The sequence below is a fragment of the Eulemur rufifrons genome, chromosome 3 (assembly GCF_041146395.1).
Source record: "Eulemur rufifrons isolate Redbay chromosome 3, OSU_ERuf_1, whole genome shotgun sequence".
NCBI classification, from domain to species: domain Eukaryota; kingdom Metazoa; phylum Chordata; class Mammalia; order Primates; family Lemuridae; genus Eulemur; species Eulemur rufifrons.
Window position 1 is genome coordinate 31,256,001 of NC_090985.1, and position 15,486 is coordinate 31,271,486.

The 15,486-nt window shown below is 41.8% G+C and overlaps 1 protein-coding gene across 1 annotated transcript in view; it reads right to left on the reverse strand.

Moving 5' to 3' along the window:
- KHDRBS3 (KH RNA binding domain containing, signal transduction associated 3) overlaps positions 1-14,662 on the reverse strand; it is a 164,690-nt gene extending 150,028 nt beyond the window's left edge. Inside the window, exon 1 of the mRNA XM_069465958.1 lies at positions 14,164-14,662. Within this exon, the coding sequence (XP_069322059.1) occupies positions 14,164-14,251 (88 nt within the window). The 5' untranslated portion in view covers positions 14,252-14,662. The remainder of the gene's footprint in view (positions 1-14,163) is intronic.
- Between the last annotated feature and the right edge of the window lie 824 nt (positions 14,663-15,486).

A 15,486-nucleotide genomic window follows, 5' to 3' on the forward strand; every position in this document is an offset into this window, starting at 1 on the left:
CGCTCTACAAACATTTACTGAGTGCCCACTATCTCCCAGGCACCGTGCTGAGCAGTAGAAAAGGAATCAAAGACCCTAAGTCAGATTCCCTGCCTGTTAGGCACTTGGATTCTCATGAGAGAAACAACTCCCAACAAATCACTATGTTCTAAGTGTGATAAACGCAATGCTGGCTGCACAGAGGAAGGCACTGAACTAGGTTCCGGGAATACAAAGAGAGAGAGAGAAGAACAGGAACTCATTTGATGCACACTATATGCCAGACAAAGAGCCCTACAGTCTTCAGAGATGACATGGTTTTAATACTGAGCAAAGAGGCTCCGAGATGTTAACTTATGTCACAGTTACGTCATACTCTGGAGCCCAGGATGCTTCTACTACTACATCAAGAGTCACACATAAGTCCCTGTTCCCTCTCCCAATCGGGATAACATACCGCTCCTATGCAGTGCCATAGTACAGTGTGCTTGTCTTTATTACACCACTTACCACCCTACAATATAAATGTCTTTTAATTTGGCTGCTTCCCCACTGAGCTGAAAAGTCTTTAAGCAGGGATAAAGTATTAGCTAGCTCTGTGTCCCAGCACTTAGCCCAGCCTAAGCACGTGATCATTACTCTGAATAATGGAGGAATAAGAACTGAACACTCCTCTGGTCCAGGAGGAAAGACTGTGGAAAAATATACACCCTACCAGTCTGCTCTTAAAGGTGTTTCCACCAGAAGTCTAAACAGTGATTTCCTGCAAGAGTCTAAAAGTCGGAAGTCGAAATAGTAGATTATGCTACTCTCTTGCCTTAATGCTCACTCTCCAAACCTAAAAAACTTTCTGCTATGAATCCTTTCTTGGAAGTAATATGGTGCTCTACCAAAGACAGGTGAGCCAAGAATGCACACTTGCTCCTCTAAGTAAATATTTCAGAAGTACATAATGAAGATTAACTCTGTGTCTAGTATTCTGTGCTGGGCTCCATAAAGGAGGAAACCAAGGAAATGTGTCCTGGGAGCCAAATAAACTTTGGAAAAAGAGGTGACTAACTTCTGAGTACCTAACAATATGCCAGGTACTTTACAGGTTCTCGCATGACAATTTCATACATGAACAAAGTGAAGCTCTTGGAGCTTATTATTACCAAAGGTAACACACTTATTTACTACTTAATGAGCAAAATCCCGACTGAGGGAGGAAAAAAAGGAACTAGAAAAATACAATCCAGAATACAATGAATGGCTATTAAGTTACACGACTTTTTATTCTTGTCCCCTTATTCTTCGAAGTTATTGTAAACTGTGTAAATACAGGGCAGGGAATTATCGTTTCCTATTTGTTCTGAATTGATGGTATACCAAATGAGGGCCAGTATGTCAAAAAGGAGAAAATCCTTTATCCACGGGTCTCTGAGAGAGACAAACACTAAAGAATAATTTTCTTGGTACATTTCATATGAAAACAACAACAAAACACAAAACAGTAAAACATATTCAACAAATCAAAATCGTATAAGGAACCTCCAGACCTAGAATATAAAAGCCAAGTAGGGGCAGGAAGCCTGCTCAGTTTCCCCTTCATCACCACACCAGGACACGCCACAGAACCAGAAACTGTTTTGTGGTCTGGAACTTTAAAATCACTCGTTTGGATTCAAGAGAAAAGATTCGCCAAAACTTCATGCTGCTTCTAATAGACAAGATGGCCTGCTGAAAAACAGAAAAACAGCTCACCAAGTTTAAAATTGACTGTTGAACTCCTGAAATTTAAAAAAATGTAAGCAATAATTAAAAGTCTGATTTATTTTAGAGCCAGCAGAGACATTTTAAATTGATTGAATTTGCATCTTTATGTGCAAGCTATTGATACTGGCTGCGATGTACTCTGGTGCTTGGTTTCTTTTCCAGTGTCAAACATCACCATGATGGCAGTCACTGTGCATCAACAATAGGTGGTCTTTCCTAATGACACACTTTTCTCTGAGAATGGGATCACTCCCTGATAAAATCCATTTGTCACCGCTGTAATAAAGTCCTTTTTTGAATAAATTAGAGCAATAAATTACATTAAAAAACTGTGAAGAAACAAATCTATTCTGAGATAATAAAAGGAGTATAATTTTGAAATTTTTCACCCAATTGATTGGTGCTGTAGCCTTGCATTTCAGCTGAGACTATGTGGAATGCGAGTAATGCTAGATCACAGCAGGGGCCACGTGCTAATGCCTGCAGGTATGGCTCTGCCTTAAGATATGCTTTTATTAAGAAAAAGGTAACTATTTTATCATGACAAGAAAAATATCCTCACGAGTATATAAAATTAATTTTCTCAGTATTACTTTGCATATTATGTTTTAAAAAGACACCCATCTTACAAACAAAGACCACAACAAATTGATAAATCACAAGACATTGATGTCCAAAAGATCCCTATGAGAGAAATGAATGGTCTGCAATAGAAACAGCCCACAATTATCATACTTTCTTTTTTGAGACAGGGTCTCTCACTCGGTCACAAAAACCAGAGTGCAGGGGCATGATCAGCACAGCTCACTGAAACCTCGAACTCCCGACCTCAAGCAATCCTCCTGCCTCAGCCTTCAAAAGTGTTGGGATAACAGGTATAAGCCACTGTGCTCAGTCAGCCCACAATTATCATTAATTCATTCATGAAACAACTCTTAGTGCCCCTATCCTGCCCCTATAGTGGATGGCATTGGTACAAAAAGAATTAATTTTTTACCATATTGGTAATAAAACCTGGTCCCGAATCTCTAAACTGAGAGCAAGGAGGGGTAGACAGATTACAGCCCATGGCCAAATCCAGCACACTGCCTGTTTTTATAAAGTTTTATTGGACCACAACCATTCTCATTCATTTGTATCCCATCTATGGCTGCTTTCTGCTACAATAGCAGAGGTTGAGTAGAATGCACATCTCAGATAATATTTCTTCTTTGGCTTTTACAGAAAAAGTTTGCTGGTCCTAGGCTTACCATTTCAAATAGACAATGAAGATACAGCCAAAGACACCTATCTATCGCCCAGCTGTCTGAGGAAAGGGCCGACAAGTAATGACATACAGCAACCCAGATCTTGGTTTCTAAATAGCATTCCACACTAAAAGAAACCAGGACATCTTGGAAGAAATGGCTGATTCCAGCAATAGGGCACAGCAAGTACAAGATGAGCCTGTTAGAAAGAAAGAGAATATACACCTCAAAAAACATATAGGATGATCCTGTCAAAAGGATGCAGGAGCCAGGGCAAAGGGCCACCAAGCCAACCCTGGGACAATTTGAGCTTCAATTTATACAGTGACAGTAAAGGATTATAGCCCACTGAATTAAAGAAAAATCCATAAATTTATATTAATAACACAGGTAAGATAGATAAGATAGAGAGAAGGGAGAGAGGGATGGGAAGGGGAGGCGAGGGGAAGTTCCTTTTCAGTAGAATACCAGCCAAGACGTGTAGATGGAATGACTGAGCTAGAAAATTACTAATTTACAACCATCATAGCAATAATTCAGGTAAGAAACATTAACGGATGCCAAAATTTGTGAGAGTTTAATGAAAAAGAAGATTATTTACATAATCCCAAAGTATCTCCCCACAAAAGGAAAAGCTATTTTCTCTCTTTTTACAGTGAAGAAAACTGGAACCACTTTAACTAAGTGAGCAAACTTAACATCACCAAAATGGGATAAAGTGACATTGACATTATGTGCCCCTGGTATGACAGACTAAGAAGGACACATCATTACCTCAGTGGCATTCCTGCCAAACAAGTACATAATATGAATCTAATTTTAAGGAAACATCAGACAACCTAAATTGAGGGACATTCTACAAAAACCTGGCTTATAATAATTTTCAAAAACACCTATCATGAAAGGCAACGGGAGGCGGAGGAGCTACTCCGAGCTAACATACTAAAGACACTTGACAACTAAATGCAATGTGTGATCTTGAATTGGATCCTATAAAAGACAAAACCAGAACAAGCAAAATTAGCATATGAACTGTAGATTAGATAACAGTACTGTATCACTGTTAAATTTCCCAATGCTGATCATTGTACTGCAGTTATAAAAGAGAAGGCCTTTATTTTTAGGAAATATGTGCCAAGGCATTTAAGTGTTTAAGGGTAAAGTGTCAAAATACGTGTACCTTAGTCTCAAATGACTCACGAAAATACAAGTATACTTAGAATAACAAAGCAAATGTGACAAAATTTTAATTGGTGAATCTAGGCAAACAGGTATACAGGGGTTCATAGCACTATTCTTTTAACTCTTCTGTAAGTTTAAAATTGTTTCCAAATAAATTTTTTAATGCCAAGAAGAAATAAAGGTCTTAAAAATGGGAGGGTGGAGGAAAAGAGGAGGCAGATAAACAAATAACCACAATACTTGTCAGAACCCAAGTTTGTCTGGCATGTAGGAATATGAAGATGTTACGAAAACATACAGGAGATGGAATTAATAATCTGCAGGAGCCAAACAAGTTATGTATCATTGCCCAAGTTGTGTCCCCTGCCTTGCAATGATTTCTGTATCCGGCTAATACCTCCTTGAACAAGACTCCTCTAGAAAGCCAATCCTGGTCCTGAGGTAAGCTAGATGTCATTCTCTAGCCCCCCAAACCTCCATGCATTCTTCTATCACAGCACTTAACATATTCTTAAAATTGTTCTGTCTACATGTTTATCTCTCCCACTGGATTACAAATTATTAGATAAAATATGGTGATGATATAATGATGATGACAATGGCAGCAGCAACTATTTACCCTGTACGTATTATATGCCAGGCATGACACTAAATAACTCTTCACACGTATCTCCTTTAAACCCCACAAAAACTCCGAAGCAGATTTAGTTTTTTTTTTTAATCAACATTTTGCAGGCATGGAACTGAGGCTGAGAAGGTTTAATGTATCTGAGGTCACAATACAAAGAACTGGCAGAGCTGAGATGTGAACCCAAGTTTGTCTAAGTTCTTAACTACTCTTTTTCACCAGACGGTCTGATTTCAGTACCATTTTCAATTAACTGTAAGTGTACACAGGGTAGGCAAACAAAGGTGAGAGGGATTTTTCTAAGTGTTTTACTTGTGTTTGTATTTTCTCTGCACACCCACACTGAAAGCAAGGACAGAAGAGGCACAGGTGGTAGAAGCCAGTCTTCAAAAAAAAATTATCTACCAGTGCAGTGGCAGATAATCCACTGCACTGACAGATAACCAAGAGCTGAGGTACAGAATTCAGATATAAAAGATAATACAGGAGGAATAGAAATATATAAATGTGTAATAATCTCTGATACAATAATTAGATTCTCATTTTAAAGATTTAGAGTAAAACTAAACAAATATGAAACCACTGTCATTTCATGTTAATGACCACAGGGGTGGCAACACTGCCATGTGCAGATGAATGAGGGGTCCAAGGCCCAGAGAGGTAAAGTCATGGTCCAGAACACACAGTACAATTTAGCAGTTCAACAAATGTTTGCTGAATGTCTGAATAAAATGGAAGAAACTTCAACAGTATAAATTTTTAAAGTCCTGAGGACTCTCATACAGTATTCAGCCCTGCTAAAAATTACTTAAAATGGAATCATTCTTCCTATGTCTTATACCTGGTACTGATGGAGTCCCCCAGCCCACTCAAGTCAGACAACAGAAGGCAAGAGGAAGCAGGAATTTCCACACCAACTGACAAACCTTTTGTTACTACTATTCACTTCCTTATACAAATCAAAGAATTTGAGTTATATACTCCAATGAAAATTAACTATGAGGACTATAAGCCCCTTCCCCAAAGTAACAGACTATAATGGCCAGTAGCCATAAGTCAGACTAACCTAACACTTTCTTTGAAAAAGCTTTCAATTCAATACTTTCAGAATATTTTTTCTTTAATGCACAATGATCTCTGTATGTTAGCTGCATGACCTGGAACAAGTTATAAATCCCTCTAACCTCCATTTCTTTACCTGTAGAATGAGAACAACAAAACTAAATTCACATGGCAGTCGCCAGGATTAAACGAAGAAATGTGTGTAAAGGAACCTAGCAACAGTATGGGACACAGCTGAGGCACTCAAGAAATGGTGGCTACAAAATAAAAACAAGTTATGGTTTTATGAAATACTGATTAGAAAGTGTGCTTCCTAAGATATTAGAAATATGAAAAAGTGATACCAGTGCATGAAAATCAAAAGCAATGCAATGCAAGTTTGTTGATCAACTCATTTCAGTTCAGAAGTAGCTACCAGTGTGGACAAAGAGGGTAACCTAGCTATGTGGAGCGCCATCTAGTGGAGGAAAAGCAGAGCACAAGTGGTATAAATACAGAAGGAGAAGAACAAGGAAAAATGATGAAAATGAAAACTGCCCCTTCTCCTCTTCATTACAATTTCTCCATAGGAGCTCGAACCAACAGTGACCCCAAGTGTAAGATTTATAGCTAAAAGAAAGATCAAGAAGAGTAATCTCACGTATTCATGCCCTTTATCATATCAAGGAAGAACATCAATGATATGCTAGAACACCTTTTAAAATCCTTAAAATAGCAGCAGGGGCTGATTGGTGAAAAATTATGGAAATGTGAAAAATTATGGAAATTTACAGCTTACCAATTCAGAGCAAGATATCTTGTGCTTGTGGAGAGAGGCTGCTGAGTGTCCAGACGTGCTTTAAGATGTGCAGTCATAAAACTGTTTATGGAAGCTTCATTTGTTAATTTAAGCTTCAGGTGCTGTATCTTGAATAGCATAATAAAAATCAATCAGAGCTGCTGCTAATTTTGGACATGATATTAATGAAAGAAGCTTCCTAAAGAATGAATTTCTCCTTCAATATTTCCAGGGTTGGAAAACTAAAATCATTCTAATAACATAAAATTACCCTAAAAAATGAAGCTACATGATTTATGTATTAAATTATTACTATACCCTTTATGTTTGGAAAGTTATGCCAATAGGCACTCATCTGTCTCACAGCAGTCTACAAAAATAGCAGGTAATGTTTATTAAGCACCTATTATGTGTTAGACACTGTACTTCTATCTAAAACAGCAACCCTACAAGGGCACAAGGTCCTCAATTTTACAGATGGGGAAACTGGGGCTCTAAGTAATTGGCACAGTGCCACATATTAGGAAGTGGTCACCTCCCCTAATCACATGGCTCTTTCTGCACCAGCTTGTCCCTTTGTTAAGTAATGCTATTTCCCAAGTAAATGCCATCCACCAGCCTAACCACGCTGGCCCTGGTCAGACAGTTCCTATGCCATTTTGCCATGACACTGCCTGTCCCTCTGCACAGTATGCAACTGCCCTGCTCACCAGATCACCCACCCAATACCAGGCATTTAACTTGAAGAGCTGCATAACAGCAATTCCTCACAGAAGTTAAACATGGAAAGCCAGACACGGCAAAAGCTTCTACCTGGTGCTCATAGGTGAACTGCATAGGGTCCTGGAGTTGGGCAGACAAGGCTCTGAATCCTGGTTCACCACCTACCAGCAGTGTGACCTTGGGCAAATTATTTGACCTTCCTGACCACAGTTTTCTCAGCTGTAAAACATGGTAAAATGATTTACTCTTTTAAGACTGCCAGAAAAATTAAATGAAATAATGTACACAAAGCATATAAACCAGAAAAGGCTCCTGATAAATGATAGCTATTATCATCATTAGCAACTACAAGGCAAGTGTATTTAAACATATTCCACTCTTCCAGAAAGCCAAAACCATTACTAGTAGGACTGTATTTTTGTATTTTCTTGACACTGTTTTTCTTCTTTGACCCTATATTTAGAGAATGGAGAATTTCTAAATATATCGTAAACTGACTACAAATCCCTGATACCATACTCTGGACCAACTGTTTCTGTGTTAAACAAAGTATTAAAACACAAGGAGCTCTGCACCTCTCCGAGAAAGAACTTTACCAAGAATTTCACTCACGAACTCCCTATACACAACATTTTTCTATTTTCTCTTTGACCATTGAAATATATACATAATTAAAAATCCTTACCTTGATGCCTACTGAAGACTGAAAAATATTGCTAGAGAGCACAGGAAAAAAAATGAGCTTGCCTTTTTGGTAAAACACATTTTCAGGAACCTCTTTTAAAAAATTCATCACCAGTAAAAATTCCTAAGGGGCTTCTGCTATAATGAAACTTTTATTTAAAAACAACAATGTTGAGTTCTGTCCTTTTATCTCTTTTCTTAAAGTATCTTATCAACACACTGCAGACTTGATTAAAATTTCAGCCTGAAATTTTAACTTACAAGGTGTGCACCTTGACTGGGTGAATTATGTTATATTCTTGAGGCCTTATTTGGAAAAAAACAAAGGAAGTAGGCAGGGGAGAGAAACCACCTACCTTGCAAGATCTTGTGGGGATGAGAGATAATGCACAGAAAGCACCTGGCACTGAAGAGGCCCTCAATTTGGTAGCTTTTATTATAATCATTATCCCTAATGCTAAGGAACGCTCTAGTTCTATTGTTTTGGTAAAAAATGTAAGCCATTCTATCTTCACTCAGTGGGACTGGCGACAACAGCCAAATGGGACTTTTGATATCAAAGTTGATGTTGGCATTCAATTTGCAATTTCAACTGTTCCTTTGGCTTTGGTTTCCCTTTTGCATCTAGATTGCATACGAACTCCTTCAGGTAAAAAGGCTTACAGGTAAAAAAATTTTGTTTTTAGTCTGTAATAAGAAAATTGCATTAGGAGTTTAGAGAAGGAGAGCTAATTGTATTAGAGTGCACTGGCTTAATAAGTTCCTCAAGAAAGAATACAAGTAAATAAACATCTAATTCAAAACAGATTCTGACAGATCCTTCTCATTATCTCCTAAAGAAGGACCCCTACTGTTCTATCACATTTAAAGAGCACTGGGATGTTCTTCTGCTTAACACTGCATTTCACTCAAAACCTCCTTCCACTGATACATGCAGAGCTGTTAGGGACTTCATCCCCACCCCCAATTCAGGTGCTTTAAAGTGTTAAGGAGCAAAGCTCTTTACCGACTGCTGAACTCCAAATATAGTTTCTAATTCTTCTACCTGTATGATGATTAAAACATAACACTGAAAGGAAGGCTGGAGTTCCCAAGGGCCATATGCCAAGAATCATGCTAGGTGCTAAAGATACACACAGATGAAAGACCAGGCCCTGCCTTCCAAGAAGCTCACGCTCTACCAGGTAAGACAAAGAGATTCAGACAAGATCACACCCCAAAAGGTAAGCACCCAGTGCTGTGAGAGACCAGAAAATGGGCAATCTAACCCATTTTGGACAAAGAGAAGTGGTCAGAGGAGATATCTTAGAGCAGATTGAAGGGTGAAGTATGAAAACAGATGCTCTATAATTTATCTTCCAATTTAGCACAGGCTAGAGAAAATAAGAAACTGCACATTACCTAAAGGCCCAGGTTTACATTCTCCTTCTGTCATTAACTAATTGTACCATGACAGTTTGACCAATAACTGTTTATACCTCTGAGGGTCAGCATGGCATGGTGAAAATAACAACAGACTTGGAAAAGAACAAGGCTTGAACCTTCACTCTGACATTTTCTTAGTATGTCACCTTGGGCAAGTCACTTTAGTTGTCAGAGTCTTGGTTTCTACAACTGAAAAATTGGGCTAATAACCTCTCCATCTCTGGGCTGTTACCCGAACTAAGATTACAAACATGACCTGGCACAGAAAAGTGCCTCGAAAATGTCCCTAGGCTGATTCAGGAAATCTAAACCATCTAATAAACTTAAAACTCATTCTCAAACTTACCCAGATGAGAGCAAGGGCTTCTCAGGGGTAGAGGGACTGTGGCTTTCCTCTCTATCCCTAGGACCCAGCACAAATAACTGGCATAGCAGGTTTTCAATAAGCACATCACTAATGTCTAAATACCAAAACATTGTAATATACAATCACTACATCACTTTGATTCATAATAAACTATACAGGACTCAGAAACGGTTTATCTGAAACTATGAGTCATCCCATCCATTATACAAACAAACCAAAAAAGTGATAAGCAAAAAAAAAACAATTACAAACTAAAAACTAAATAACCACATCCTCCTCTGGAGGAAGCAGAGACTTACACACGACAGCACCAAGGCACTTCACCTAAATATAATTCTGCAACTCTCATTCTTACTCTCTCACTTTACAGGTCTGGCATCATTCAAGCAAATCAGAAATACTTTCCAAAAGGAGTACCCCAAAATGAAATTTCAAACCATCAGATTTTGTGGGTTTCAAAGAGATGCACACAGGGTAAAGAAATAATCTTCCCTTTATACATCTGCATCTTCCACATATATCCTAAGTCATGCTAAGAGGCCTGATATGTGAGAAATTGATACAGTATGAAAAATATTTTGAAATACCAACAAAGAACTTTATCAATCTGGACACAAATAGACCATCTTAATATTGAATCCTCTGCTCCACTTTCTCGTGTAACCAACAACTAAATATAACTTGGCAGTGCACCAGTCACCAATCCATACATTATACCAGATAATTAAAAATATAATGTTATATAGTCTTATTTAATGGTTACTTGGCTTGGATTGAAAACCATCCAAACCAATATCTATCGGAGGGCTGGATTAAATTATAACACACAGGACATTTCTGAAGATGTTTTTTAGTAAGAGTCAGCACATTCCTTACTAGCAAATATAATATAAAATATGCAACACTATTTTCATCTCCAATTAACCTCCCTGGCAAGAAATTGCAATATCAATTCACCCTACAGGCACTAGTGGGGGGCTGGGGAGAGGGTGGAGGGAAGAGCATCAAAGCCTATTTTCTTTGAGTTTTAACATCAAGTACACACGACCCATTACTTTTGTTAGAGAAACAAATTCAATATTTGGGGGTCTGAGGAAAGGGTAACAGGTTATCCTGGGAAAATAAAAATAAAATCAGCAACTAATGCCCACCACAAAACACAAGTCTGCAAAAAGTAACCTACACTAGATAGTAGTGTACCTCTTGATGTCATCCTGGCTCAAGTTCTTACTTAAAGATTATTAGAAAAAAAGTAATTCAGCTAGGAAATTGATCAATGTTTACAAATACTGAATTTTTAAAAAATGACTATACCTCATTTATAAACTGTTTCATTATTGTAATGTGTTGATTATTAAGCTTACATACTGGTCACAGGAGGGCTTTAATTCAAAAGTGCCTCTTGGTCTGACCATTAAAATCCTGTAGAATAACTCTACCAGGAATGTCTGCTTCTTCAAAGAAAACAAGTAATGAAAGAAACTTTAAAAAAAAAAAAATCAGGATAAGTCTTCCTAAAGGAAACATATTATTTCCCTTACATTTAAGTCAACCAGAAATAATCACATTAATTATAATTTTTGCAAGGTTTTAAATTAGCATGTGAGAAGTGTTTCATTCCATCTTTTTGGGAAGGCAAAAGTAGAAAGAACAATGGCCTCAGAGACATAAGACTTGAGTTCAAATAAACCTCAGCTGCCTATAAGCTTATATAGCTAGGGTCCTCAGCTCCCTCCCTGAAAAATGGAGACACCAATATCTGTCTCAAGGGATACAAGTATGAGGATGAAACTAGTGCCTCGGAAACTTTCAAATACTATGCAAACATAAGATACTGTTAGCCTTGGGATGTATTAACCATACAATATAGCCATTATGTGTCACGCTACAATAAAATAAAGGTTTGTAACGCTGACCCATCATCTCTGTACAGTTTAGTGCAGGAATACCAATTCCAGTGCCAAGATTCCGAATGAGCTCTGAAAAAATAGTTTCCTTAAAGGCAAATAGTCACAAAGATAGAGAAATAAGAATAAAAAGCTTTCATACAGCAAATAACAAGATGGTTATCAGACTTAAAGTCAAAGCTTCCTCACAATCACTTAAATTCAGATTTAAGACACTATGTTTTGGAAAGGCACTTGCAATTTTGGAATTATATAACAGAGCATAATTAATATTTTAAATGACAAAGCTCTGCATTCTGGATATCAGCCTGTGATTTAAGAGAAAATCATTTTAGGCTGAAGTAATCTAAATTAACAGTAATACAAGCATCCGAGTAACACCTCTTTCTTCCTTCCACTGTTGAGAAATGTACTTCATTTTTGATGAAAAGTAAGGTAATCAAGTTTAACATCTAAAAAATACTAAATGGCAACATTTCCCCAATAAAAATCTGTTCAAGTAACCACAAGTCATTAACACTAGTAAAAACACAGAAACCAAAAGAATTTTAAATGTATTAGCAACACAATACTATGACAACATGGCACAGAAAACAATTCTGACTTTTAAAATAACTCGCTACACTTTTAAACTGCTTCCTTAATTGAGCACAACATAACTTTGATTCGTCTTCTTTATTAGGAAAAATGCACTTGATTCCATAGTCCAGAATATTTCTAATGCCACTGTTTTCACACAATGTACAAAGAAATTTCTTTCACAGAGATGACAGCCCAGCAGGCAACAAAAGATATATGTAAATCATGAAGAGCAGAGAGTACAAACCTAGCTGTAGAACTGTTCAGAAGAGCATGGGAATAAAACTCAAATTCCTTTTCCTTAATTTAGGAACGCGTGCCCATTACTTTTTCAGAAGCTTATTTTATTAAAGAAATAAAAATAAGCACGTAATTAAAATAAAATGGGGGAGCTCTGTAAACCTATTTCTGCTCAACAATTCAAATATGCTCAAATTCTTGGGAACAGCAAGAGTCTCTCCACCACCACCATCAGTTGACAACACACACACACACCCTACTCCAAAGAACTGGTTGCAATAGGCGAATACCAGAGGTCGTTATTTTAAAATATAGATATCTATATACAAATAGAATATGTCTGCCTCATCTTTCACTTCCAACAATAAAAGAGCCAGGGCTAGCATTAAGAGCAGCAGATACGATTCATCTAGGGAACCTCAGACCGTCACTGCACAAAGTGATTCAAGCAAAAGGTAAGAGATCTGAGCAGATAATGTTTCTGCCATTTCTCAGAGAAAAAACAGACCAGCGGCCCCCAAACCCATCTTCATCTGAAACACTATTCCAGATCTAGGAGGAGTAGAGAACTGCTCCCAGGAAGAAAGGCTTAATTTACCGTCCATCTCAGCAGATTATTCAGGAAGCCAGAGGAGAAGCAAGCCAGGGGAGTAAGTCCTGGGTGGGGTGCCTCCATAAACCCCTGTTATCCCCGCGGTCTAGTACTTCCCAGGACCTTTCACACCCTGAGCTGGTTGGAGTAATGTGAAAATGCCAAAGACTCCTTCACCAATGCTCTGAACCCCAAGTCAGCCACCAATGAGGGTCACCCACCCAGCGCTTCCCAAAGAGAGCACAGGCAAGCCAAGAAAAGGGCTTTTTTGCCAGTCTCTTCTCCCCCACTCACTTTTCCGATGGCCAGCGGGCAAGGCTTGTCGTGAGTCGCCCACCCCAAAGGAGGGCAGACTGCAGGGCTGGGGCTCGTAGAGCTTGAACATAGGAGAAACCGAGGCAGGGAGAAGGAACTGGGCTCTTCCCCTGGGACGGCTGGGTTCTTCTCCTCTGAGTGCTGGGGTCTGATCCCAAACCTCTTCCAAGGTCCCCAAACTTCAAGAACAATCCAAGCACCTGTTCCCTTCACCTCTTCTGCATCTGATTCTCTCAAGTCCTTCCATTTTTCCTCCAGCTCTTTCTCCAATTCCTTAGACAAACCAAACACCCTAGTTCCCCGAGTCCCCCCTCTGTCCCCTCCAATGAGATAATTCAATCTCCTCTCCAACAAAGCCCTCAGATCTTCACGGTCCCCCATCCAGAAGTTTCCCCTGGGTATCCCTGAGTCCCCAAAGGTCTCCTTCAAGTCTCATCCCTATGCCCCAGCCTTCTCCTTCCTTCCCAAGTCCCCCAAATGCGCATCTCGGTCTTCCCCCCGGGTGTCCCACATCCTCCCAGGTCCCATCCAATGTCGCCGGATTGCTACCCAGGACCCTGCCGTCTCCCCGATGTCTGCTTCCAGTCAGCCCCGACACTTGCGTCCCCCAAGCCCCCCGCACTTCCACCCAGTCCCCGACCCTCCGTCCCCTGGCCCCAAACCGCCGAGGGCCGGCAGTTAACGGCTGGCGCGCCCTCACCTTGGTTCACCAGCCGCAGAGCGTGCGTGAAGGAGGGGTCCAGGGAGTCCTTTTCCGCCATCAGCTCCGGCAGGTACTTCTCCTCCATGCTCGCCGGCCGCCCGGGGCCCGGAACGCGGACTCGAGGCGCGCGGGCAGCGGCCGCCCGGCAACCCCCGACCCCGCCCGCGCCCCCAGCAGCGCGGACCCCGAGGCCAGACGCCGCGGCGGCGGCCAAGCCGGGCGGGCGGCCGGGCGGCGGCAGCGGCACTGGGGCGGGAACCGGCCGCTCAGCCCCGATCCCCGGTGACCGCCGAGTGCCCAGCGCCGGCGGCCCCCCGCGCTCCGGGCGCGGGCCGAGGAGGAGCGGGTGCGGACCGGCGCGGTCAGGCGGGCACTCAGGCCGGACAGCGCGGCGCGCTCGGCAACCCGGAGGCAACCCCGGGAGAGCCCCGCCAGCCCGCGCCGGAGCCGGAGCTGCAGCCGCGACCCGCACGCCGCGCGCCGCCCCGCGCACTCTGAGCCACCGCGCCGAGCGCCCTGTGCCCGCCGCCCGTCCCCCCCCGCCCCCGCCCGCGCGTGCCCCGCCCCGCCCCGCCGCGCCTGCGCGCTGTCGCCCGACCGCCGTGGCGCGCGCCGCCTCGTGGGGCAGCTCCAGGCTGCGCGCTGGTCTGCAGGGGCGCGCGGGGTACGCGCGGGGAGGGGGCGGTCTTGGGGCTCCTCCCGCGTTCCTGGCTATCTCTTCTAGCTCGGGGGTCGATTGGGGAGCCCCACGACGCTATTAAGGCATTGCCCGACGCACAGACTGGGAAACTGAGGACCAAAGAGGTCAACTGGCTCGCCCAAGGTTACCCAGCGAGCGATCCTGGGAAGAGGAGACAAGGACCGAGCCAGGAAGGGCGCCCCGGGCTCGCCCCAGCCAGGCTCTGGGGAAAGGCAACGGAGCGAACCGCCCGCTCTTTAAAGCTCCCCGGACTTCTCTAACTTAAGTCGCGTTGAGGTCCCCTAGTATTTACACAAAAATATCGCTGGGGCGCTATCTTTCCTCGGCGCCCAAGCTTTGAGCTCCAACCTCCTGAGACCCTCCTGCTCAGAGGTCGGTTACATAAAAACGCGTGCCCTTCTGAGCGTCTTTGTCATCTCGACTTGCTACTGGATTGTCATTCTCTTTGGCCATAAACCGGCTGTGCCTGGACACGGATGAGTGAGCCGCGCAGGAGCCCATCCCCTCCTCGGGGAGTCCCCTGGACGCACCGCCTTCAGGTGGCGATGCCCTCTGTCCCTCTCCACCCCCTCCCCAATCCTCCAGCAAATGCTCCCCCAAGCCCGTTTCAGATTTCCGAA